Source organism: Rhineura floridana, chromosome 2 (genome assembly GCF_030035675.1).
Source record: "Rhineura floridana isolate rRhiFlo1 chromosome 2, rRhiFlo1.hap2, whole genome shotgun sequence".
Classification (NCBI taxonomy): Eukaryota; Metazoa; Chordata; class Lepidosauria; order Squamata; family Rhineuridae; genus Rhineura; species Rhineura floridana.
The window spans coordinates 216719456-216746594 of NC_084481.1; the positions used below are offsets into that span (position 1 = coordinate 216719456).

The 27139-nt window shown below is 43.4% G+C and overlaps 3 protein-coding genes across 5 annotated transcripts in view; 1 reads left to right on the top strand and 2 right to left on the bottom strand.

Moving 5' to 3' along the window:
- The window catches only part of DYNC1H1 (dynein cytoplasmic 1 heavy chain 1), a 75653-nt gene extending 68922 nt beyond the window's left edge, over nt 1–6731 (top strand). For both annotated transcript variants that reach the window (XM_061612173.1, XM_061612174.1), the window contains exons 69-78: nt 306–419; nt 801–971; nt 1360–1577; nt 1679–1782; nt 2567–2778; nt 3195–3348; nt 3803–3945; nt 4654–4822; nt 5402–5529; nt 6282–6731. In XM_061612173.1, the coding sequence (XP_061468157.1) occupies nt 306–419; nt 801–971; nt 1360–1577; nt 1679–1782; nt 2567–2778; nt 3195–3348; nt 3803–3945; nt 4654–4822; nt 5402–5529; nt 6282–6410 (1542 nt within the window). In that variant the 3' untranslated portion in view covers nt 6411–6731. The remainder of the gene's footprint in view (nt 1–305; nt 420–800; nt 972–1359; nt 1578–1678; nt 1783–2566; nt 2779–3194; nt 3349–3802; nt 3946–4653; nt 4823–5401; nt 5530–6281) is intronic.
- A 377-nt stretch (nt 6732–7108) lies between these two features.
- On the bottom strand, nt 7109–13431 carry LOC133378434 (uncharacterized). Its single transcript, XM_061613273.1, has 5 exons — nt 13166–13431; nt 11654–11721; nt 9967–10020; nt 8558–8620; nt 7109–7616 (listed from the first exon to the last, which is right to left on the bottom strand). Exons 1-5 carry the CDS (start codon nt 13230–13232, stop codon nt 7203–7205), a joined length of 666 nt encoding a protein of 221 aa, XP_061469257.1. The 5' UTR covers nt 13233–13431; the 3' UTR covers nt 7109–7202.
- Nucleotides 13432–21559: 8128 nt separating this feature from the next.
- Nucleotides 21560–26934, bottom strand: LOC133378435 (uncharacterized). 2 transcript variants are annotated; one of them, XM_061613275.1, is made up of 3 exons: nt 26773–26934; nt 23251–23809; nt 21564–21872 (listed from the first exon to the last, which is right to left on the bottom strand). In XM_061613275.1, exons 1-2 carry the CDS (start codon nt 26881–26883, stop codon nt 23252–23254), a joined length of 669 nt encoding a protein of 222 aa, XP_061469259.1. In that variant the 5' UTR covers nt 26884–26934; the 3' UTR covers nt 21564–21872; nt 23251. The 2 variants fall into 2 exon arrangements, with proteins under 2 accessions (XP_061469260.1, XP_061469259.1); XM_061613276.1 differs by lacking the exon at nt 26773–26934 and adding an exon at nt 23913–23986 and having other exon boundaries at nt 21560–23809.
- Between the last annotated feature and the right edge of the window lie 205 nt (nt 26935–27139).

Genomic DNA, 27139 nt, shown 5'->3' on the forward strand with positions numbered 1-27139 from the left:
TCAATATATTATCTCAGTAAATGGGAACCAAAAACAAAAATATTGAATGAAAAATGTCTGGATGCTCTTCCCCTCTATTCTCTTCTGTTGGTAGTACAGTGCTTCTCTGGCATTCATTCTATACAAGCTGCTAGTGGGGTGATTTCTATAACATTTCTTTTCTTTTTAAATTGAAAATATGGACATGCTGCTTACCACTAATATAACAGACTTGTTAACTTCCAGCACAAATTTGAGCTGGCACAGTAGTTTTGTAAGAGGGCATCTTTCAGCACATAATTGGGGGAACTTGTTCTGTACTTTAGGTGCCAGTGAACTTGCTGCGTGCTGGAAGAATCTTTGTGTTTGAACCACCCCCTGGTGTGAAGGCCAACATGCTGAGAACCTTTAGCAGCATTCCTGTCTCTAGAATGTGCAAGGTGAGCTTTCAACTAGTGAACAGACCCTGCTATAGTAAGCCCCTCTAGCCCCTGTGCTTGATGAGACAGACTTCCTGAGGCAATATAAACTAGTACAGACCAGGCTCTCCATTCTGCCCAGATGTCCATATGCAATACCTGGGCTTTTCTGGTACAGTCCTTGTGCTGTCTTCTTTATCTGTTTGCTTTGGCAAACTTGCTTCAGGAGGCTTTCCTGTAACATTGCAAGATATAAATATACAAAGTAAGGGAAAGCGTTTATTCCTTGTGAACAGAAATGGAAGATACAGGGATGGACAGATATGCTGAATCTCAGGCGTGTGCCTGTTCCCTTGAAAAGCTCATGGTGCAATGTAACCTTGCTTTTTTCCTCCTCCCTAGTCACCAAACGAGCGTGCTCGTCTCTATTTCCTCCTTGCTTGGTTCCATGCCATCATTCAAGAGCGTCTGAGATACGCTCCTCTCGGCTGGTCAAAAAAATACGAATTTGGTGAATCTGATCTAAGATCTGCATGCGATACTGTGGATACATGGCTGGATGACACAGCAAAGGCAAGTGCAATTGCAGGTGTTCCATTTTGCCCCTCTCTGTTAAAGGGAATGTGCTTGGACTTTGTTCATGATGAACAAGTAATTTCAAGAACAGCCAAACACATTCATTAACTTCATATCCTGCCTTTCCTCCGAGGAACTCAAGGCAGCATATATTGCCCTTCTCTCTTTATCCTAACAACAGCTCTGTGAGAGAAGTAAAGCTAAGAATGACTGGCTAAGAGCAGGCAGTGGCTAAACAGGATTTTGAAATCCGGGTCTCCCCAGTCCTGGCTTGACATGTTAATCACTGTACCATACTGGCTCTTGATTTGCAGTAACCGTTGTCCTTGTAGACTCTACTGTCCACAGCCTACTCCTGTTACAACAAAACTGTCTACATCTCTAGGGCCGCCAGAATATCTCTCCTGACAAGATTCCATGGTCTGCTCTGAAGACTCTGATGGCTCAGTCAATTTATGGAGGACGCATTGATAACGAATTTGACCAGCGCCTATTGAACACTTTCCTGGAACGCCTCTTCACCACTTTAAGCTTTGACAGTGAATTCAAACTGGCTTGCAAGGTTGATGGGCATAAAGACATTCAGATGCCAGACGGAATCAGGTACATAGTTTTTTCCTCCGAAAGCAAGTGCAAGCTAAGCTGGCTTAAACTCCTCAATGTTATGGCCAACTTGGTCATTATCTGCCATTTTGACTTGACAGGCGTGAAGAATTTGTCCAGTGGGTTGAACTACTGCCAGATACACAAACCCCATCCTGGCTTGGGTTACCGAACAATGCTGAAAAGGTTCTTCTCACCACGCAGGGTAAAAGTCTTGCTTCACTCTACAGCTGCCTTTCCTCCAAGGAGTTCAAGACAGCATAAGGGACAAAGTGTACGAACATAAACAAAGTTGTTGCCAACCAGTGGCAGAATTAGGTATTTAAAAGGCGCAGGGCACAGACACATGAGACAAATCTTCACATGTTAATTTATAAGTAGAGCTGCAACTTTGTGTCTGAGGAAATTAATACGGTGAGTGGCTGGAGTCTTGCTGGCACCGTACTTGGCTGCAGATCCAGCTGCCCTGCAAATAAAGGAAAAAAGAAATGAAAAATTTGATGAGAAAGAGGAAAAAATCGAGAGCTCAGGCCACCCCCTAACAACGTCCCTGATATCATCAAACAGAGCTATTGAATTACCTTTTTAAAATCAAATTGCTTATTGTAGTATGAATCGCATGAGCCACATCTAGCCAGATAGAGAGATGAAGTGTTAGAACATGCTGTGTGGTGGTGGAGGGGGGATTAATTTTGAAAGCCAAGATTTCACTCACAATGGAATCAGCTGAAGGTGTCAAGAGCTCATTTGAGGATGTGTGGGTGAAGCTTATTTGTGAACCTATTCATAGTACAGGATCAGATTCCTAAAACATCTGTAGGATTTTCAAAGTTCAGGCTTGGATTAAAGATTCTTACTGAATCATGTATGTATTAATACAAGGCAGTTACATTGAAAATGCATATGTAAATATTGACCTTTTTAAGATGGCTCAGCATTTTACTTTTAAGGCTTTACCAAAGGCTGTTTTTCATTCCTGTTCATTTCAGGTATTGATATGATCAGTAAAATGCTGAAAATGCAAATGTTAGAAGATGAGGATGATTTAGCCTATGCTGAGACTGAGAAAAAGGCACGAACAGACTCCACCTCAGACGGCCGGCCAGCCTGGATGCGAACATTGCACACTACTGCTTCCAACTGGCTCCACCTCATCCCGCAGACACTGAACCATCTGAAACGAACCGTGGAAAACATTAAGGTGAGAAATTCAGCCTGGTATTACGTAGGGCAGGAATGGGGAACCTGTGGCTCTCTAGATGTTGCTGGACCACAACTCCCATCATCCCTGCCCATTTGCCATGCTGGCTGGGGCTGATGGGAGGTGGAGTCTAACAATATCTGGAGGCCACAGGTTCCCCAGCCCTGATGTAGGGCAAGAGGTAATGAGGCAAAGTTTTAGAAAACCACATTAATAGCATCTTAGCAGATGATGATACTTAACAAATTCGTATCTGCTTCAAAAATTGAATTTTTTTTAATTCCATTAACTTTATCAATGGATAATGTTATTGATAGTTCTTCTAAAATGGGTGACTCTTTCATTCATTTGGATATACTCAGTTGTTAGGTTTCTTCCAACACACTAACATTTTTGCTTTTCCTTCTGAAACCAAGGATCCTTTGTTCAGGTTCTTTGAGAGAGAAGTGAAGATGGGAGCCAAACTCCTTCAGGATGTTCGTCAAGATCTTGCAGATGTTGTTCAAGTGTGTGAAGGAAAGAAGAAACAGACCAACTATCTGCGGACACTTATTAATGAACTAGTGAAAGGTAGGCTATTCTGAACTATTAAAATGTGCACTGAGCTTCCTGAGTGACAGAATTAAGAAGCTGCTATTTATATAAAATGGGAGGTCTGATGAGACCAACTTCTTAGCTGTTGTGTTGTGACTAAGGGGTGGAGTTAAACCAAGTACCTACGTTCAGCTAAACCTTGTGCCAAATCATAAACCCAACAGTGCTTGATTGGATTCCAGATTCTGATGCTTAATTTAGTATTGCTTCATTTTGCATACTTAAGAGTTTCCAGTGTAAATTTCAATGCTTGAAAGTTAACATAAATACCATGATAAAGCAATCTAAGTGCCATGATAATCTTTTCTAACAAACATTTGTGTTTAACTAATGTTTGCTATAGGGTGGTTATCACTGACAAAGGCTGTCCATTTGAGACAAAAGTCTCTTGCCTGCAAAAAGTACAGCATTTTTAAAATACTTTCTCTAGGCATCCTGCCTCGTAGCTGGTCTCACTACACAGTGCCAGCTGGTATGACGGTTATACAATGGGTGTCAGACTTCAGTGAACGCATTAAGCAGCTACAGAATATTTCCCAGGCAGCTGCTGGTGGTGGAGCAAAAGAACTAAAGGTAAGCTAGATTCAGTACTGTTAATGTGAGAATACATATGAGAAGAGTTTCAACTTCTCTGTAGCTTTGCACTAAACTGTGAAGACTTCATTAGGGGTGAGGAAATGTATTGCTTGGAGGAAGAATAGGATAATAAATACATTTAACTACTTTCTGAGGAACGCAGAATCCCTTCTTTAGGGACCTCTGTCGATGAAGTCTCTACTATGGTTGTTGAAGCACTGATTTTTTAAAATCTGTACAGTGCAGTTGCCTTCTGGATCATGCTTCACCATACAGTGATATATGTACAGTAGTTGCTTGTAGGCATAAACATCTCTCATGGGAAAGCACACTGCTGAAAAAGTGTGTTTTTATTTCCATTCCCACAGATTTGTTTAAATCCATGGGATTTTGTGTAGGTGGTGAAGCCAATCACTGCCCATGTCAGAGAGCAGGCAGAGGATGTCTTCCTATCAGTAGCTGAATTGCACAGACCCTAAGTGTAAGCAAAAGAGCTTGAGCAAGGAGTAAGGACCTAAAATGACAAGGCAAGGGGATGCTAACAAAAAGATGGAAAATGTGGATGAGAGGAATAAGAGCAAAAAGGGAAAGCAAACCAGGAATGAAGAAGGAAAATGTATATAACCCATCAGATTGTCCAGGCCTCTAGTACTAATCAAATGCATCAAGGTGCATCAAACTAACTGTTACACATTTGCTCAACAGAACATCCATGTATGCTTGGGAGGTCTGTTTGTACCTGAGGCCTACATTACTGCTACAAGGCAATATGTGGCTCAAGCCAACAGCTGGTCCCTTGAAGAACTCTGTCTGGAAGTCAATGTTACAACAACTCAGAATGCAGTGCTGGATGCCTGCAGTTTTGGAGTAACAGGTTAGTTGGAGCTTGAGTTTCAAGGATTGCATAAAGAAAATGTGCTTAATGCTGAGTAGTTCTACCTTCTTGTTGGGGCAAATATTATGCAGCAGCAAAATACTTTAGCAAGAAGAAGACCAGCAGGTGAAACTGCACATAAATTCAGTTGTGTTGAAGTAGAGTTCCATTAACATGTGTGTCCTCTGTGTAGATCTGTGCGTGTGTGCATACATGTGTATATACATGCTTATACACACACACACAAGTACATGCAAACCTGCATCTTATGTGGATTCACAAAACGATCACTTTGGGGATCTTTACTGAAGCCAGCTGCATGCCCCAGAAGCTATGACAAAGGTTCCAGATACCTGCCGTTTCATGTATGTAGTTGGTGACATTGTACTGTCCTTGCCAAAATCAGACCAATTTCCAAGAGGCTTTTTCATGTGTCATGCATGTGGAAATCTGGGCCTTCTGAAGTAAACACATATGCTCCTAAGAGAGCCTTAAGATGATATGGTGAATCTGCCATGTAACAGACTTGGTATATTACATTGCTGCAATTTGAATATTCCTCTCTCCGTAACTCAATAGGGCTGAAGCTTCAGGGAGCCACATGCAATAACAACAAGCTGTCCCTTTCCAATGCTATCTCAACAGTATTGCCCATAACTCAGCTCCGCTGGATCAAACAGACAAATGCTGATAAAAAGTCTAATGTGGTAAGTAAGGTGGCCTATTGAGTCTCATGCACCAATGGGTCTGGTGCACAGGCCTATTTATTAGGCCTCTGCACCAGACTCAGCCAAAGCCCAAATCCTGAAAAAAATCAGGCCAATCCAGGTGAATCCAGGCTTTGACCAAGTTGAGTGAAGAGAGCCTGGATTATGTCAGGCTGGCTGGGAGCAGGGCATGAGGCGGGAAGGAGGCAGCCTCTGCAAAGAGCAGCATGAGGCTATTTGCAAGAAGGCTTTCAGACAGCTTCGCGCTGCACTTTGGCTGCATGCACCTGTTCCCAGGAGGGGTGCACAGTCAAACTAAGCAGGAGTGAACCCTCCACTCCGATGAGCAGAAGATGCAGTCCTGCTGGCTGCAGTGTTCTGCTTTGCCAGCATGTTCCCCACAGGAATGCATAGAGGGTTCAAGTGTACTGGCTGCAGGGGGCTGCTTTGCTTCTGAAGTAGCATCCAGCAGGATTTCACTCTCCTGTGTGCTCTCTGAAATGCAGTCAGGAGGGGTGGGGAGGAGACGCAGCATCTCCTTCTTCACCCTTCCAACTTTACGTTAATTAGGGTTGAAAAACTTTAATTAAACATTAGCCCTGCCCCCCAAATTCAGATCTGGGTTGGGTGTCCCCAAGTCTGGTCCAGTCCAGGGCCCCATATTGGGAAAGGGTGGCATGCACAGCCCCGCTCTTCATGCTCATGATATACCTCTTCCTTTTAATCATGTACTGAACCTTTTTGTTTTACAGGTGACATTGCCAGTTTATCTGAACTTCACTCGTGCTGATTTGATCTTCACAGTTGACTTTGAAATTGCTACCAAGGGAGACCCTCGGAGTTTCTATGAACGTGGCGTGGCTGTTCTGTGTACTGAGTAGAAAGTAGCCTATAACCAGCATAGAGACACTTTTGCGTCTGTAATCCAATTCTAGAAAGCTGTTTTTAACATTGCAAGGGAAAGTTAAGTTGTCAAATGGTTATGTAGAGGACACTAAGGTTAATGTATTTGAAAAGGGGCTCGATGCTGACTGTTGGACTGCATGGAACAGTTAAATTGTCAGATGGCTGTGTAGAGGTGACTAAGACTGATGTATTTAAAAGGTAACTAGAAGTTGACTGCTAGGAGGGTTTGGTTTTAGGTGGTTCTAGAGTGATGTACTGATGTTGGATTAATGCTTAAATAAAACTTCACAGCATGATTCCTAGTTTCATGATTTTGTTCAGTACATTATACACTAGTCACGAACACCAGAATAAACTGACAAAAGAGATCTTGCTTACCTGTATGCGCAGAGCCCAGATTAGAAATATGATGATGAAATAATGTCTGGAGAACCTATAATCCTGTCTTGGAATATCCTCGACAGCAGTCTAATACTGCTAAGTCAAAAACTAATGGCACTATTTTGGAAGTCATGCGTTCCTAATTTCCTAGGACTCTCCTCCCCATGCACCCACCCCTCAGAAGATAGCTTTTTTAGGGAGCCCAAACTCGCAGATGCGTCCTAGCTCCTTGGAATGTAAAGTAGCCTTTGCAGTACAGTAAAATACTTAGATGTTAAGAATATTTGCACACTTTATGATCTTCACCTCATTTATTGTTACCAATAGGTGTCCCTTTCCAGTGGGCAGTGCTTCACCCATAGACATGCCCACATTACATCAATAGCTCAAATCACCCGCAGTTTCTTTCTTATTTTTTCTCCAGCACTCTCTAGAACAGGTCGCCCTTGCTTCCTGTTGACATTAAGATCTTCACAGAGCCTGGTATCACATTCAATCAGCATGGGTTGCAGTACAAACTCAGAGGATGTATTTTCAGAGATCCCAGCATGTTTTGAATGCTCTGGTCCCATAAACCAGGAAGATTCTCTGGTCAGCTGTGATACTTTAGCTGATTCATATAGTTGAGGTTGATCCCTGGCTGGGGTGGCTGAGAGGGGCTCCTGGTCTTCCGGAGTCCAAGCCTCAGTGCTGGGATGCCTCAGAAGGATCGTCCTACTGTGACTTGAGTCAAGGGAGCCCAAACTACTGTCAGAGTTGCCTGACATTTCTTCATAATCGCCATCATAAGGATCCAAGAACTAAGGCAACGGACACAACAAAAGACTTCATTTACAAGAGAGGAAGTTCTTCAGCAGACAACTTTGCTGATGTCAGACTGCATCAAGCTATACAGCCCTGGCTCACACAAAATACCAAGTCATGATTTGTTTGAACATCTGAATCCAGGCCAGCTGACCAACCACAGTTTGTTTTCTGGACCAAACCACTATGTAAAACCATGGGCTAGTATCCAACTAAACAGTTCTGCTAGCACAAAGATTTTGGTTGCACAACAAAACGTCCCCACTTGCCCCCTAAATGTGTTGTGGGTTTCTCCCCAAACATCCAGAGCAGATTGTCTGGGGGGGGGGCTTGTCCACAGGGAGGGAAAGTTCCATTACGCAGTCAGAAGTCCTTGTGCTAGCAAAACTATTTAGCTGGATACTGCTCTATGGGGTTTTTTGTTGGCTTATGCATTATGGTTTGTTGCTAACCATGGTTTGGTGTTATATCCAAACCCCAACAGTCTTCCTTAGCTGTGATTTGTTTGGCCATCCCACTTCAACGCTTACCAACTTAGAGTCATGATGCAAGGGCAGCTGGAAACCAAGTTTTGGAGAAATTGCCGTGGCTAATTTGCTTGCCTGTGAGAGGACTTCTTTGCAGGACAAACTGTGATTAAAACATTCACACAATGGATTAGCCTTACCTGTGCAGCCACAATGATTGAAAGAGCTGATGGGTGAATCAAGAATTTCTACTAAATAGTCAACTTCAGATCACTTATCTTCATTTTTCACTCTGCTCTCAACATATTAGTGGAAGCAGAAGCTTATCCCACTATAATATAAAACTGGAAGCAACTGTTGAATAAGTTGGTGTTGCAGAGTACCTTCTGCAGATGCATATGTGAGAGAGGAGTTGTGCCAAAACTGGCAACCCAGACTTCCATGAAAAGGAATGGAAACTGAAAACTTACTTGAAGCTTTGTGTGGCTTGTTCTCTCTCGGGATCTTTCCAAAAGCATCTTGTTGGGCAGCACCTGTTTTTGATGAGGCACTTTCAGATGTTTATGTCACACCTTTGCAGCCCAAGCACATTTGCCCTAACCTTAGCACATTCATACTATTCAGTATATAATCAAGTAATAGTAGTGTTTTTAAACACTGCAAAACTCCTACATCCAACATTCAAAAGTAGGAGCTAGTCTCATAAATGGCCCTGAGATTTAAACTTGAGAGTGGACCCTGAAAATTAGAGTCTCGGGGCCAAAGCTTGGGACTTGACAACCGTACTGGTGTGCATCTGTGTATTTGCATGTGCAATTTGTACCTTTTTTGAAGAGATTCTAAAGAAAAATGTTCCACAGGGTACTGTGCTCATAATAACATGCTACATTTGTAAGTGTAAAAGTTAAATAACTTCTACAAAATCCAATGCTAGAGTACACCACGATGGAGCATTTGATGTCTCCCAATTTTTTTTGTAACAACATCATTAGATCTTGCAAAGGGATAATTAGAGCCACAAGGGTCCCTGTCATTCAACTGACCTGAACAAACCCCATTCGCCCAACTTGGAAGGGCTGACTAAAGGTGTGCCCTGGATAGCCAGAATTTGGGCCATGATACAATAATACAAGTTTTGATGCTCTCGTAAAAAAAATATATATCACACATTCATGCAGGGAATGTTTTTTTATGTGCTTGTTTTCTACCTGAAGTTTTCTGTTTGCAGTGTTTTTTAATATAGAGAGAGCATTAACAAACAAACACGGGTCTTGTGGTCCTGCAAGGTAAAGTGGTGCAATCCATTCTATGGCATGTTGTATACAGACTTTAGTGGGCCTAGGACACTGAGCTAAAATTTGGACTGCATGAGTGATTTGGCTTTTGGTTATTTCCTGGTGTTCATTCTTGTTTCGGATTCAGGTGGCTAGTTTGTTTCTAGTTGATTTGGTGGGGGTTGCAAAGTGAACACTGCAGTATGTTAGTATTGTATTGTTTTACAATTACTTGATTTTATATTGCATTTTCTGTGTTTTACTTCTTGTTCTGCAAATCACTTTAGGACCTAAACTTTAGGACAATTCTGCTGGCTGTGGGAAGGGATTAACAAATTCAGTAAACCAGGGGTAGTATTCAACTAGGTCCAACTCAGAATAGACCCACTGAAATGAATGGACCTACATTAGTCACATTATTAATTTAAATTGGTCTACTCTGAGTAGAACTAGTATCAAATACCACCCCAAAGCTGTAGTCCTAACCTAATTTGAGAGTAGCCCCATTAAATTTAGTAGGACTTAATCCTGAGTAGACATAGTTAGGATCGCACTGTAACTAAACTAACAAAGTTTCTGCATTCCAACAGTTGTATATTTATTACCTCTGTATTGGCATCCGATTCAGATTCGGTGCTGGACTCAACTGTGCACTTTTGCTATGAACGAGAGGGCAGGGGAGAAAAGGAGCCAATAAATATATGGGAAACTTGTTTAATTTACTTAAAACATTTCTATCCCACTCCTCAACTGTTTTTTAAAGAAACTTCCCATTACCAAGGATAATAACAGTATAGTTTAACATTTAACACCCTAAAACCACTCACTCTGCTGAGATTTAAACAAATGGAGAATACTCTGCCGGTTGGGAGAGTCAACCTTGTCCCATGTGCACAAACACCACATTCAAACCATACATTTATTCCACTATTAGTCCTCTTTAAATAGTCACGGCTTCCACCAAAGAATCCCAGGAAGGATAGTGCTGTTATAGGACACCTCTCTTCCACTCACAGATCTGCAGTTCCCAGAGTTCCCTGGGAAGAGGGATTGACTGTTAAAACCGTTCAGAGAATTGTACCACTGTGAGGGGAATAACTGTCTCCTCACAACTCTTAGTACCCTTAACAAATTATCCTTCCCAGGATTCTTTGGGGGAAGTCATGACCTTTTTAAAGTGGAATAATAGTGGATTGAATGTATGATATGAATATGACCAGAGCCTCTCTTGCCCACACAGGTGCTGCGATTATTCCTCTGGAACATCTAGACAACATAGGAAGTTTCCTTATACTGAGTTAGACTAGTGGTCCATCTAGTTCGGTATTGTCCACATGGATTGGCAGTGGCTCTTCAGGGTTTCAGGCAAGGGCAAAGGGTGCATGTGAGTTAGGAATGCAGAAGCCTACCTTGCCACACTGCACTCCCGACACTTGACATGCTTTTTCTCAGCTTGGCTCACTTTCTGTATCCTGGTCAGGGAGGGCTGGGCCAAGAATTTTGCTGCTTGAGGCAGAGAAGTAATTGGTCCCCAGGCCAGCCAACCACCCCAGGCCAGCCAAATCATTTTGGCAGAAAATCCTACAAGTACATCTTCCCCTCACAAAACAAAACAAGAAATCAAATGGCCAACAGTTTGCTGCCTTTTCAGGATACCCAAGTCATCTGTCTCACTGTAGGGCTAGACTAAGGCTGTGTATGCACCACACATTTTAAAACACATTCCCCACCCATCCAAAGAATCCTGAGAACTGTAGTGTACCACCTCACATAGCTATGATTCCCAGACCTCTTCCAAACTACAATTCCCGGGATTCTTTGGGGAAAGCCATGTGCCTTGAATGTATGGTGTAGATGTGACCACCGTCTCTCAGCCTAACCCACCTCACAGGAATATTGTAACCCACCTCACAGGGAGGGGCAGTATTCCACCTTGATCTCCTTGCAAGAAAGGTGGGGTGTAAATGTAACAATAAACAAATAAACAAAGCCTATATACACAAAAGCAGGACCTTAGCAAGAATCTTGCCTATCGCTGAAGTAGGAGAGGATGTACAATGTCACTCTAGGTATTCAGCTAGTTGTGGTGACAGGATTTCATGCCAACAAAAGCAGTTCTCCACCCAGCTCACATTTCACAGGTGGCTCAAATAAAGCTGCTTCATCCAAGCCCCAAGGAGGAGGCTCAATAGAATTCACCAGTTCAATCAAAGCCATCAACAGACCAGGTGTAGTCAGGCATTGCTAAGTTTTGAAAAAATTTAAGGCAGCATTTTAAAATGAAAATTTTACCATGTATTTGTGAGCTAATTGCTCTATATCAGCAGATTTTCTCCCTGGATTCAGAAGCTCGCATGAGTCTATTACAGAAGAAGGCAAAAGATTTTGGTTAGGGAAAAAGTCTTAAACCAATTACAGTGCAATCCAATACATGTCTACTCAGAAGTAAGCTCCATTGAGTTCAATGGGATTTACTCCCAGGTAAGTGTGCATTGAATTGCAGCCTTAGCAGCTGAAGGTTTCCTCCTCAATTTCCTGATATGAATTTAAGCAGATGTAGTATGCAGTATCATCTGAAGTTATTGCCCTTTGTCCCATTCTGCATCTCTACTGATCTATTGTCTTTATATGTGGAATTGTTTTTAAATGTTTTATGTATGGAACTTTTTTTAGGCTTTTTTTAAAACATTTTTCTTGTTTCGGGGTTGTAACTGTTTTTTATTTTTATGTAATTTTGGTAACCCACCCTGAAACCTTATGGTAAAGAGAAGGTAAGAAATCTAATAAAATAAAAATATATTCAGATATATTCTGTTGGGCACAGAGGCCGAACTGAACACACAAGAAAGGTACAGTGTACGCAAACTATTTTTTCCTAGAAGCAACTCACAAAAGAACAGGCAAATTCTGTCTCATATGTTGTACCCATATCCCATTTAAGCCAATAAGACTGGCTTTCCAAAATAGAAGTGAAAAATAGCATTGTAATAATTGACAGTGCTTTGCCATTTAGGCCTACACATGTTAGCACCCCATCTGGGGGTGCAGTCATCCAGGGTCTCGGGGGCATCTTAGATCCTTTTATGGGGGGGAGCAGGGTCCCAGCAGGGTCCCTATGCCTCCAGCATCCTATGAGTCAATCAGCATGAAAGGAGAATGTATTAGCCACTGAGAAGAGTCTTCTAGCATGCTTCTTTGTCCTTTCCTGCTAATTGGAGCCAATCAGAGTGAAAGGAGGCGAGTCAGCCACTGAGAATACTCTTCTCAGTAGTTAACACATTCCCCTTTCACACCAATTGGCTCCTAGGGATGTCTGTTGTTGTGAGAGAAGGCATTAACAAGGATAGAGAAGCAGACAGCAATATTCAAACCTGGCCAGGTTATTCTATAATATTAGGTTGTATAATCTTAGAAGGGGTGTGGCCGTGAGGGGGCATAGCTGTGACTATCATGAAAGGACCCTGCACTTCTGAATTTGCCACTACACTACTGACCCCATCCAAAGATTCCAGCCCAAAAAATTACCATAAACTATTTTTAAGGATTTCTCTCCATCTAGTTAGTACTGCTGAGCAAAAACTTAGAATTACAACCTGATTCTAAGCCTTACTTAAAAGTAAGTCCTATCAAATTCAATAGGACACACTCCTCAGTAAAGCATCCAAAGGGCTGCAGCTTTACAATCAAAGTGGCTAGGCATTATTATTGACCCTTATGGAGACAAACCTTTAAATCAAGTGAATGAGGACTGGTGCAAAATCAAAACAGATCTTGATACCTCACCAGTTGCCTCCCCCACCATACCTGCCATAAGGTTCCCTCTTTGGAACTTTCTTCTTCTCCTTCGTTTTCTTTGTTCCATGGATGCCATCTGTCTCCAGCAGCCATCAATGCTTGCCCTTAATTAAAACCTCAAGTACTTGCACCTGAACCTTCCTTTGTAAAACTTCTATAACTAGGGATAGTGTGGTATTGATAGGTGAATTGCGTGTTGGGATTTGTAGTTAAAGACATGAAGAGGATCTGGGAGGAAGAGGAAAGCGTGGGCTTGGGGAGTTTGAAGAAAGGTGGCGATTAGTGTTAGTTTCAGTTCTGAGTGAGTTGCTGGATTAAAGAAGCTTCAAGCATTTATCTCTGGAATTTTGGATTTCTTACTATTTTCTTGATTGATTGATTGATTGATTGATTGATTGATTGATATCCCACCCTTTCTCCCAGCAGAAGCCCAGCAACTATGCAGCAACAATTTGGTAATGTAGGGGACATGGCTCTTTTGCCTGTGCCTCAAGCACCATATTTCCTCCAAAACCCAGCTGAGCTTGCGATTCCAGTGGAGTCTGGCTCATCTTGGGACTGGTAGAGTGGAAGGCAGGAAGGCCAACAGAAAGTGCACAGCCAACCAATTCTGTCCCCATCCTCCTCCCTCCTGAGTTCTACAAAGGCAAGACTGAGACCAAGGAGATGGCTCACAGCCAGTGACACCCACTTGGCTGGTTGTAAATAAGGAGCAGTGGGGCTGGCTGAGGGCAGACTGAGTTTGGTGGGGCAGTGCCCCACTTGCCCTAACAGACCAGCCTCCACTGCATGATTCCATTTACTTCTTGGATTAGAATGTTTAATACCTATGTGCTAGCTCAGCCTTTCCCAACCAGTGGGCCACCAGATGTTGTTGGACCACAACTCCCATCAGCCTCAGCCAGCATTGCCAATGGTCAGGAAAGATGGGAATTGTGGTCCAACAACATCTGGAGGCACACTGGTTGGGAAAGGCTGTGCTAGCTATTCATTATAAGGAACATCCAAAGTCAAGGTGGCGTGCTTTACTCAGTCATTGCTTGGAAGCAGAAGCTCAGATAATCTTCTATAATTTGCCCATGGTGGATGATTGATAAATATGAGACAATTTTGGTTGCTTTAGGGAACTTTTTTTGCCTACAGCTAATATTGTTGCAGAATGCTATAAATTTTTCTGCTGGGGACAGAAGCAAGGAAAAACTACAGACTAATATATTGCTGCAATGTAAGAGAATTGAGTGTTACTTTTAATTTTGGGGATATGGCAGCAGAAATTATTCAGGATCAGTTAACAGAGAAAACAGTGATGTCTCACTAGCAAATACCTTCTGCTAGAACCTGATCTTACCTTATAGAAAGCCATGATCATTGTTAGCCAGCTAGAAACTGCAGTGGCAGAATCAAAGTTAGTGGGTCAAGGCATGACAGAACCAGTGCAGGCTGTGCAGCCTTCGCAACTGCGGAGAACGACAAGGTATTTGGACAAGTTTAAACAGAGCTTGGAAGTAATTCGTTACAAGTAACGAATTACTTGTAATTCATTACTTTTTGAGTAACGAGTGGGTAATTCCTTTACATTTTGATTGTAATAGAAGTAGGAGTAATTTTACTACTTTTGTGGAGTAATTGCACCGTTTCCAGCATTACTTTTGGGCTTTACTTGGGGGGGGGGAAGCAGGGGAAGTCTACTGCGCCTCTGATTTGTGGATGAAAATCATGTGCCTCAAACTGGGCTTCTGTGCAGCATCGCTCTTCCCTCATGCTCTGTGGGTAGGTAGGAGGTGACAAGGGAGGAGGTGGAGAGTGAGACGGGGTGGAGTGGAGAAAACAATTGTTTAAAAGAATGGAGTGGAGGAGAAAAGGAGCCAGAGGGCAAGAACATGGATAAAGGAGAAGAAGGAGGCAGCAGCAGAATGGAGATAAAGAACTGTGGAGGTGAAAGATGACAGTGTGTGTGTGTATGTGTGTGTACTGTGTTTGCACTTGGCACACAAAGTGGCCTCCAACACCCTCTCTGGCTACTTTGCTGCATTTGCAGTGTTTTAACTTTTTTGCATCACAGGGGAAAATGTTTGCTTGGGTGGGTGTCCCTTAGTTGGTGGCAGGGCAGGGTCCGGGAGGTGGTTAAGTGAGAGAAATGATGACACTTGCTCGCTGAGTATGTGTGTGTGGGGGGGATTGCACTTGGTTTGATGTGCAAAGATCTGAGTGATAGCCTCAGCCTCCCTCCCCACTTCCCTTACCAGCAGAGAAACCACCATTGCCATCTTGTGGATAAAAAGAATTATTCTACTACCTCTGTATGTGTGTGTTTATTTTTAATATTGTTTTAGGCTACGTAGATGTGCAGCTGCCAAGGCCAGCACCTTGTAGGCGTTTTTTTAAAAAAGTAACTGAAATGTAATTGTAGTGATTACTTTCGAGAAAAAGTACAGTAATCGGTTACTTTCAGAGCAATTGTAATTGTAACGGTAATTACTACTTTTTTGGGCCATGTAATTGTAACTGTAATTTATTACTCTTTAAAGCTCTGAGTTTAAAGATGGTGCAAACAGCCTGCAGCCCTCAAAATGTATACAGTGCTGCCACTGGGGAACAATACAACCTGCAGCAAATTATACAAACTGCCCTACGAAGGAGGCTCAATGCAGACATAGCATGCTATTTCCGATCTCTATGTATGGATGTGAAAGCTGGACAGTGAAAAAGTGAATAAGAGAAAAATCAACTCATTTGAAATGCGGTGTTGGAGGAGAGCTTTGCACATACCATGGACCGTGACAAAGACACCAAACCTAGAACCTTGTATTATAACACTATAACAGTGTCTGTCCCTACAAAAAAGAATTATCGGGCATTGAGTTGCTGTTAGATACAGGCTCTGCAGTCTCCATATTACCCAAATTAATTTACATGCAATACTTTTGTAGCCCACCACTCACACTACCTAAACAAATGCACAAGTAGCATTGGAGACAAATTCTGTGTGTATGGTATCAGAGTGAGCTCCCGTTCTTGGCAGAGATCTTTTTGTTGCATTGCATATGCTAGTACTACCAAAATTACAAGCAAACCTGACACAATTGGCCCATGATACACATCAAAGGATTGTACGAACCAAGCAACAACTGTGTGATTTGCATTGGGGGCCTGAAATGGATAATCAGGTTGAGGATACTATTAAATCTTCTGTGACTTGCCAGCTTCATGACAAGAAAGCAGCTACACATGTGCTGCCGTTACAGCCTGTCATACTTCCAGATTTAGCCTGGAAGAAGTTGGCCATTGATATTGTGGGGCCATTCTCTATTACCCTTATAGACAACTGTAGTAAGTGGTCTGAAGTGGATTTTACTCTACGGGCCCATCCAAACTTACCTGGATAATCCACATTTTCCGTATTTGCTTTCTCATTGGAGAGTCCCCATCTTGGCTGTTTGTTTACTGTTTTCAATGTAAACAAATCTACTGTTTTCACACCCAGACGTGAAATACATTTCAGGTTTTCCCAAAGCTCCACCTGTCACACCACCCCTAGGATTAACTAAGCACATAGAAGAACAAGCTTTACTGAAGCAGAGCCAGCATGGCTTCTGTAAGGGAAAGTCCTGTCTCAGTAACCTATTAGAATTCTTTGAGAGTGTCAACAAGCATATAGATAGAGGTGATCCAGTGGACATAGAGTACTTAGACTTTCAAAAAGCGTTTGACAAGGTACCTCACCAAAGACTTCTGAGGAAGCTTAGCAGTCATGGAATAAGAGGAGAGGTCCTCTTGTGGATAAGGAATTGGTTGAGAAGCAGAAAGCAGAGAGTAGGAATAAATGGACAGTTCTCCCAATGGAGGGCTGTAGAAAGTGGAGTCCCTCAAGGATCGGTATTGGGACCTGTACTTCTCAACTTGTTCATTGATGACCTAGAATTAGGAGTGAGCAGTGAAGTGGCCAAGTTTGCTGACGACACTAAATTGTTCAGGGTTGTTAAAACAAAAAGGGATTGCGAAGAGCTCCAAAAAGACCTCTCCAAACTGAGTGAATGGGCGGAAAAATGGCAAATGCAATTCAATATAAACAAGTGTAAAATTATGCATATTGGAGCAAAAAATCTGAATTTCACATATACGCTCATGGGGTCTGAACTGGCGGTGACCAACCAGGAGAGAGACCTCGGGGTAGTAGTGGACATCACGATGAAAATGTCTACCCAGTGTGTGGCAGCTGTGAAAAACGCAAATTCCATGCTAGCGATAATTAGGAAAGGTATTGAAAATAAAACAGCCGATATCATAATGCTGTTGTATAAATCTATGGTGCGGCCGCATTTGGAATACTGTGTACAGTTCTGGTCGCCTCATCTCAAAAAGGATATTATAGAGTTGGAAAAGGTTCAGAAGAGGGCAACCAAAATGATCAAAGGGATGGAGCGACTCCCTTACGAGGAAAGGTTGCAGCATTTGGGGCTTTTTAGTTTAGAGAAAAGGCGGGTCAGAGGAGACATGATAGAAGTGTATAAAATTATGCATGGCATTGAGAAAGTGGATAGAGAAAAGTTCTTCTCCCTCTCTCATAATACTAGAACTCGTGGACATTCAAAGAAGCTGAATGTTGGAAGATTCAGGACAGACAAAAGGAAGTACTTCTTTACTCAGCGCATAGTTAAACTATGGAATTTGCTCCCACAAGATGCAGTAATGGCCACCAGTTTGGATGGCTTTAAAAGATTAGACAAATTCATGGAGGACAGGGCTATCAATGGCTACTAGCCATGATGGCTGTGCTCTGTCACCCTAGTCAGAGGCAGCAAGCTTCTGAAAACCAGTTGCCGGAAGCCTCAGGAGGGGAGAGTGTTCTTGCACTCAGGTCCTGCTTGCGGGCTTCCCCCAGGCACCTGGTTGGCCACTGTGAAAACAGGATGCTGGACTAGATGGGCCACTGGCCTTCTTTACACCCTCCTGAATGTTTTTCACTGGCTAGAATATGTCATTGAATAATGCCTTTGCTTGGCTAGGTGGAAGATAGAGGGTTGTTTGAGTGTGAGAAGAAACCAGGATTGGGATCCGCTTGCTGGCTCTGATCCGCTAGCATTTCATCAAACTGGAATGCAATTCTGACTCCCCTTTGGTTTTTTCCACTATTTCCAGCTTTCATCTTGTTTAAAACTTCAGTTAGGAAGGTTTTACAGGGTTAATATCATAGAGATTAACAGGGAAGCCTAGAGCATCTCATCCACATTTTCTTGTTGTTGTTTTATTATTTGATTTATATCTTGCCCTTCCTCTCAGCAGGAGCCCAGGGCAGCAAACAAAAGCACTAAAAACACTAAGGGCTCATCCAGACTGCAAAATGTGTGACACGCCTGCTATGTGTGTTCATTATTTTTCGGTCGTCCAAATGACGTCTTGTGCTGTTACGCATTTTCATGGGTTAAATCAGCTCCTTGCAATACCGGCAAAAATGTGATTTGCTGTTTAAAATCGGGAATCATCCGCTGTGCCTTCAGGAGGTAGGATGCAATACCGCAGACTTTACAGCTGATGGGCGGTTCTTGGGCATTTCCCCTTGCCCCTTCTCCTCATTCCAGCCAATCACGTATCTGCACTTTTGCGCATGTGCAAGAATAAGTCTGGGAAAATTGAACCAATCATCGCAATGGTGGGGTGTTGGGGGTGTGTGTCTGCAACTACTGCGCAGATGCATTTTATTTTTAGCCAGCCTGCAAACTGGGCAGCTGCTCTGGGTGAGATCTGCAATGCACACCAAGCGAGAAAGGGGTGGTGGTCAGTTTCATGCCTGCCTCCAGAAAGCTTTGTCAATTTCATTGTACTTGCTGGGGGTTTTGCTTCAGATCAGAAAAGCATACATTTCTTTAAGTGTAATATGGCAAATACAAAGAAGAAAAGGGCTTCTGGTCGGTTTCAAGCCTGCTCTGGAAAGCTTTGTCAATTTCATTCTCCCTGGGAAGGAAAAGGAGAAGGATGGGGGAGTGACAGGTTTCTTGCTTTTTTGGAGAAATAAGTGCAATTGCCAGCGTGTGTATCTCCTTAAATATCAATAAAGGCAGAAAAGCATACATTCGTTTAAGCATAATATCGCAAATACAAACAAGGCAGGCGTGAAACCAACCAGCAGCCTTTCCTTCCAAGGCGAGAACTCCTTTACAGCCATATTGTGCTTCGTTGCAAAGGGGGAGAGGAGCATACATCATTTTTTTGCTGACCAATTGGTTGATAGGGGGAGGTTTTAGAGGCGGAGCTTGGAAAAAGCGAAAGGAATGTAGGGGTCTTACCGCTGCATGTGCGGGAGCAAAAAAGCGTTTTTTTTAATTGGGAAAGAGCGAACTAAAAGGCAAAGTGAGGACTATCAGATGACAAACCGAATATGGAAACCGTGGATTATCCCACTGCATTTGGATAAGCCCTAAACATCAGAAAAACAGACTTTAAAATACATTAAAACAAAACTTCTGTTAAAACATCTTTTTTTTAAAAGTTTTCAAAACATTTTTTTCAAAAAGGTTAAAAACATTTTTAAAAAAGGTTTTAAAACATATTAAAAGCAATTCCAACAGACTTCTAAACACATGCTCTTCTGGCTGCTTGAACTCTTGAATTGGAAGGGTTGTGAGTGAGTGTGGGATAAAAGTGTGGAAGTGTGTGGACGTCTGACTTGCGCTTGTGACTAGCATTATAATTTTGGGGTGAGGTTCCATGGGTTCCTCACTGCGTTTTTACTCTGATTTCTACCGCTGTTAGTCTGTTTTCTGCTGCCTCCAATCCTTCCTGTATTTTTACCCCAACTTGTTCTACTGCTGCTAGTCATAGAATCATAGAATAGTAGAGTTGGAAGGGGCCTACAAGGCCATCAAGTCCAACCCCCTGCGCAATGCAGGAATCCCAATCAAAGCATTCCCAACAGATGGCTGTCCAGCTGCCTCTTGAATGCCTCCAGTGTGTTGGAGAGCCCACTACCTCTCTAGGTAATTGGTTCCATGTATGCCTTTACTACATCAGTCTTTTAGACTTCCCCTAATTGCGCTCACTCCTTTCTTCAGACACTTACCCCCTCCCCATGTTACCCACCTTTTCTCTCTCTCCCTCCCATCTCACTCCCTCTCTCCTCCCTCTCCCCTCCCTCTACCCGCTTCCTCCCACCCCCTTTCCACTCAGTATTTTGCTCTTGTCCCAGAGCTTTTGCTGCAGTGCCCCAGATCTTGCTGGTTGGCTGGGTTGGCTTCTTCCTTGGCAGCTGGGTCAGGTCAGAGTCAGGGCAAGTGTGGGGTATGTGTTTGTGGGGGATCTTCACTTATTTTATTTATTTATTTATTTATTGTATTTGTATACCGCCCCATAGCCAAAGCTCTCTGGGCGGTTTACAGTAACTAAAAACATTAAAAACAAATACACATATTTTAAAAACAATTTAAAACACAATTTAAAAACACATGCTCAAATGCCTGGGAGAAGAGGAAAGTCTTGACCTGGTGCCGAAAAGATAACAGTGATGGCGCCAGGCGCACCTCGTCAGCAAGATCATTCCATAATTTGGGGGCCACCACTGAGAAGGCCCTGTCCCTTGCTTCCAGTTCTTCTTCGCCCACTCCCCAAGGCTTTGGCTTAAGTGCACTGAGGGTCCTCACAACAGCACAAAATCTTTTTTTTAAAGCTGCTGATTTTCTGCAAACACGAAGCGTCCAGGATCGGTCCACAAAGAGAGTGGACATGCAGACTTTTTAAAAAATCTGGTATCAAGTCTGATTTTTGCAAACTCCATTCCCACCCCTAGCAGAAACAATCCTATGGTACAAAGGTAAAAATAAACTTCTTCACCTACGTCTGCCTCTGGCCCCACCTACCACTGGCATGTGGCCCCTGGAAGATTGCACAGAAGGGCACGTGGCCCTCAGGCTGAACAATGTTTTCCATCCCTGGGTTAGATTAAAGCAATATCCAGATTGCACTTTCTGTAAAACCTAGATCAGGTGTGGGGAACTTTTGGCCCTCTAGATGTTGCTGAACTATGGCTCCCATTATCTCTGACCATTGGCCAAGCTTACTGGGGCTGATGGGAGTGACAAAAAAACTGTAAAAGGAAGAAAACCAGGTAAGTAAAACCAGACGAACACAGTGAGATTAATTGGGGGAAATCAGTAAAGGGGAAGGACAAAGCTGGAAAGCTGTTGTTCCTAGACGATGCGGGGAGTGCAACTGGAGGAGGAACTTTGGGCAGCTGCCTATCGCTGTAATTTGGATCATGTGGCCCTCCCTCTCCAAGGCTGTGGAGGGGTGTTAACTCTTTATCTTCTTAAGGCCTTCTACACACCAACCATGAAATGAAATGTTCTAAATAAATTGTACAATTCTGTACATGTTGTCTCAAAATTAAGGCCGGCTGAGTTCAGTGAGACTTACTTCTAGGTAAGCATGTATAGGATTGCTTCCTCAAAGTGTTCAATAGGAGCCGTGAGCCTAATTTGAATCCCTGTACCATGTCAAAGTAACATTTAAACTGGAGGACATAAATCTGTCCATCTTGGTTTAAGAAGAAAAAAAACCTCAGCTGACAACTTTCTTTTTCCCCAGCGTATGTTTTATTTCACTGGAGCTATTTTTAAACGTGTCTATTTGAGAAGCTGTGAAAGTCCGTTTATGCCCAGCGGTGTCAGCCATTCACAGAGAGCAGAAAAGAACCAAAGGAGCCAGGTGATTCATTTCAACATCGCTGCAAAAACGGAAGGCAACATTCATGAGCAATTCCTAGCCATGCATCTCCACAAAATTAAAGCATTAAAATACATGGAACTCTGGTGTCTCCTGACAGTAAGAATGCAGTTGCACAGAGCAAGAAAAGGTGCAGAAAAGGACAGCCGGAAGCTCCTTTTACCCAAGTCACACCCCATTGGCCCATCCAGCTCAATACTGCCTACTGGCAGCACCTCAGGCAGGAGTCTTCCCCAGCCCGGCTTTGAGATGCTGAGGACAGAACCGAGGACTTTTTGCATAAAGCTTGTCTAAGCTTCAAGGGATTTTCTCAGGGTATGATCAGAAGGCACATGAGGCCAGCAGCTTGTGGAAGCTAAACGAGTCTGGGTCAGTGCCTGGATGGGCGATCACTTTAATGAGAACCAGATATATGCTTCTTTGGGTCCCATGATGGAAAAGGTGGGATATGTATGTGAAAAGAAATAAAGATGTTACAGGCTTATTTGCTTGGTGTGGAGAAGAAGAGGTGTGGACTTGTTTTTCTCCCTCATTATACCAGAACTCAGGATCACCCAATTAAACTATTCAGTGAGAGATGTTGTGTGTGTGCGTGTGTGTGCGTGTGCGTGTGTGTGTGTGTGTGTGAGAGAGAGAGAGAGAGAGAGAGTGAGAGAGAGTGTGAGAGTGTGTGTGAGAGAGAGAGAGAGTGAGAGTGTGTGTGTGTGAGAGAGAGAGTGTGTGTGTGTGAGAGAGAGAGAGAGAGTGTGTGTGTGTGAGTGAGAGAGAGTGTGTGTGTGACAGAGAGTGTGTGTGTGTGAGAGAGAGAGAGTGTGTGTGTGTGTGTGTGTGTGTGTGAGAGAGAGAGAGAGAGAGAGAGAGAGAGAGTGTGTGTGAGAGAGAGAGAAACCGCTGGGCTTCACTACAAGCAGTTTCCATGCCTTCTCTCGGTCTGTCTGTAAGGCAGTGATGGCTGATACCCATGAGGACTGGTAGGGCGGAAGGCAGGGAAGCCCACAGTAGGCCAAGCCAGAGCGGATGATGGGCAGAATCACAGCAGGTGACAGGCAGAGCCAACTAATTCTAGTTTTGTCTCCACTCTCTTCCCTTCTTCAAGGAGCAACCCTGAGACTGAGGAGGAAGAAGCTGGCAACCAATGCCACCCCCTGGACTAGTTGTAAGTGAGAAGGCAGGCAGTGGGCCAGCTGAGGGCAGACTGAGGTTGGTAGGGCAGTGCCCCACTTGCCCAAATGGGCCAACCTCCACTGAGAGAAGGCATGCAAGGAGAAGAAAAGAGGCAATGGCCAGATGGAGAATTTACTTCTTTCATGGCCCTGCCCACACTATATCATGGTTCCCTATTTGTTGCACATAATATTGGCCAAAAGTCCATTTGCTACCTCAAGCCTGGGTTGCACGGAGTTTCTTTTGCCGTAGCGTTTCCCCAACCCGCTCTAGAATCTGAATGTCCTTTGACTTCCTGATAATTGTTTCATCGAGCATGACAATGTCACCATGAGACTGTGCTAACAGAGGTTGTGGCAAAGGAGCCACAGGTGGGCTTGATGAAAGTCCCGCTGATTCTGAAGGCTCGATATCCATGAGCAAGGAGTGGTCAGGCAGCAGCTCCAGTTCTTCAGCAAAAGCCCCCGAGTCTTTAGGAAGCTCAGAAGTCCTTGAGATTCTTTCAGGTAAATTGATCATTGTCCCTATACGGAGACTTCCTTTTGCTCTTTGGAGGTCATTGCTGGGTTCCATGTCAATGTCATCATGCCTTCCTATTGATGAAGGGATCCACATCGCAGGCATTTGGGAGGATTTGGTTTCCTCCACTTCTGATTTGATCAGGTGTGTGACAGAAGAGTTAGCTGGTTCATGTGTCCTGTCATTAGGAGGGTTCACATCACACTCTGGATGAGTTGACAGCTCTTCCCAGAATCTACCAACAGAATCTGAAGGCTACCACAACAACATTAAAACACTGTACTGTCATAAAAACAAGACAGTCTCCTTTATCCAAATTGAATACTAGATAAACAAGAGTGAACACACTGTAAGTTACCTGTAGCATGGGGTTGAACATCTAAAGCACTGGCCTTCAGCTGGTGATAGGGTTGCCAGGTTCTTGGCCTGAGACCGATCCTGCATCTTTAGGAGAAGAGAAAGTCAGCCAAGTGCAGGTGTTCTTGCAACCCTGTAATGAGAAAAAACACAAGGTGGAATTCTCTCTTCCCCCTTCACAACTTTTAAAGATACAGAAGACCTCTTGGAGGCCGGGCGTGACAAGCAAGAGGTCTTCTGTATCTTTAAAAGTTGTGTAGGAGGAAGAAAGAATTCCACCTTGTGGTTTTTCTCATCACAGGGTTGCAAGAACACCTGCACTTGGCTGACTTTCTCTTCTCCTAAAGATACAGGATCAGTCTCAGGCCAAGAACCTGGAAACCCTAGCTGGTGGGTCAGAACCCACTACTGGATCATGGCCTGATCTAAAGTGGGTTGCAACAACAATTCTACCACCATACAAGTATATATTAAAACATTAAGAAATGGGTTCCTAAATGCATGTTTGGATTAAAGGTGAGACCCGGATCTGGGGGGAAATTGAAAACTCCCAATTTCAAGCATTCAGATAATCATTAGGTCAGTTTATAATGCAGTTTTCATATGATTTATGACATGTAACTAGGGGTAGATGGCACATGGTTTCCATGCAGAAGACAAGCGACCATGGGAGATATGCTACACCTGTAGAAATTCTTTCTTCTGCACCTGTTAAAGGTGCAGGAATCCCATCCTCATTTTCACCTGGCAATCCTGCTTTCAAAGAGACCTGGGTTGAAAGTGGAAGTATAGGGCTACACAGTTTCCCATCCAATGAAGTGTTGCCAAAGGCTGTATTATATTTATACTATAAGCTCCTTGGGGAAGGAACATCTTTTTGTCATTTGTTCTGTGAAGCATCAAGCATATTGATGTTGCTATATCATGGGTGGGGAACATTGGGCCTCCAAGAGGTATTTTGTATCTTTAAAAGTTGTGCAGGTGGGAGGGAGAATTCCACCTTCTGGTTTTTCCCATTACAGAGTTGCAAGAACACCTGCACTTGGCTGACCTTCTCTTCTCCTAACGATACAGGGCCAGTCTCAGGCCCTGAACCTGGCAACCCTAATCTAGATAACTGCTCTTGGAAACAGGATGCTGAGCTAGACAGATCTTTAAACTGATTGCACTGTGGTAGGGGAAAGGGGGAACAAGAAGCTTCCTTAATACATTTTTAAAATGCATTTTTTTCAGATCAGCATTAAAGCAGGGCTACTCTGCCAGTGGAGTTCTCAGATTCACAATTCACAGAGCCAAAGGTCCCCATCCTGCAATTTAAGTATCTGCATTGGAAGTATCCTAAGCTAAAGTGCAAGCTCAGCAATCCATATGCTCATGAGGTTTGTAGGCGTGGCATAAAGACCTGAATAACTTTTAAGGAAGCAGCTACTCCTCCCTAATCCACCCTGCACCACTGGTGAGAACTGAAGCTGGGAGTGCCTCTGATTAAATCCGCAGGACATCATTTCATCCAGGGATCACCAGAGTTTAACCCAGGATCTGTTTCTAGGCTAAAGCTGAGCCCTCGAGCTCATATATTAATTCATTTATTCATATGCTTCTAACCTTGCTTTCAATCAAATGCCTCCAAGGCAGTTAAAAAGACATGAAAATTATGTCATTCAAAAACATGCATTTAAAAAAAATTCTTATAAATATTAATTATAAGCAAGATTAATCATAGCACAGTGAACGTCACAGCTAGTCAGAGATGCGAACCGAGATCTCCCCAGTCAAAGTTCAGCATGCTAATCACTACCACTCTTTGCTAGCTCTGTATTCTATGATTATATCAGGCAATGCTGCTAAAATGGGTATTATGCTATCATGCAGAGCTTGGAAAAGTTACTTTTTTGAACTACAACTCCCATCAGCCCAATCCAGCACATGCTGGCTGGGGCTGATGGGAGTTGTAGTTCAAAAAAGTAACTTTTCCAAGCTCTAATATGTTCTGCTGTTCGGTGACTTATCTACATTCAGCTGTCATTGAAGACTACTCAGAAACTTCAGCTGATCCAAACTGTAGCAGCCAGATTACTGGCTGGGGTTCCCTTTAAAACTCATATAACCCCTTTTTTTTACAACAGCTGCATTTACTGCCAGTTTGTTTCTGAGCTTAATTCAAAGTGCTCATATTAGCGTTTAAAGCCTTAAATGCCTTAAATTCCACATCTCCGAAAGACCATCTCCTTCTCTACAGACCCTCTTGGATGTTAAGATCAGCAGAGGGGCCCCTTTTGGTAGTTCTACTGCTGTCAGAAGTCTGGGGACAGATGGCCCAGGAGCAGAGATGTGAAGACCCAGAAAAGAACTGGAAAAATGGGGGGGGGGAGACACCTTTTCCCTTTTCCCCATTTTTTCCAAAATTATCTGGGGGGTTTTCCCCAGCCTCTTGACTCAGGAAAGGGCTTTCTTTGTGGCAGCCCCTAAATTGTGGGATTCCCTCCCCACAGAGGTGCACCTGGCACCTTCATTATTACATTTTCTGTGGTATGCTGAAGACACACCACTTTACCCTGGCCTCTGACACCTATGTTTTCAGGACCCACCCTATTCCTGTGACTGTAATCTAGTTTAAACTGTTTTTAATATTGAATTTTAAATGATTGTAACTCACCCTGGGACCCGATCCCAAGCAGAAATTTGCTCTCCTACCCCACAGCTATTCAAAACACAGGAGCCATTGTTCCATCTGACCACCCTATGTCGAGATGAGCTCCTGCATTTCAACATGCACCACTACAGTACTGTGCATTCCTGCATCTACCCAGGCCTTGTGTCCCTCTTCCCTCTCACCAAACAAGAAAGCACCCTTGGGGCACCTTGGGATGGAAGGCTGCACTTCTTCTCCTCAGCTTCTTGGAACCCGTCGTGCTAAAGACACTGAAGGCTCCCCTGGTGCAGTTTCTTCTCTTCTGCAGTTCATCTGCCATGGACCGGAGGGAAAATGCTTGTTTATTGTATTGTTCACCATATCCGGATTAGTATTTTGACTGTAAGTGATTCTCATATACTGTATACTTCTATAGCAGGGATGGAGAACCTATGGGCCTCCATATGTTGATGGACTCCAGCTCCCATCATCCCTGACTGCTGGCCATGCTGGCTGAGGCAGATGGGAGTAGTAGTCCAACAACATCTGGAGGGCCACAGTTCCTGCATCCCAGTTCCATTGCCTGTTAAGCCTTC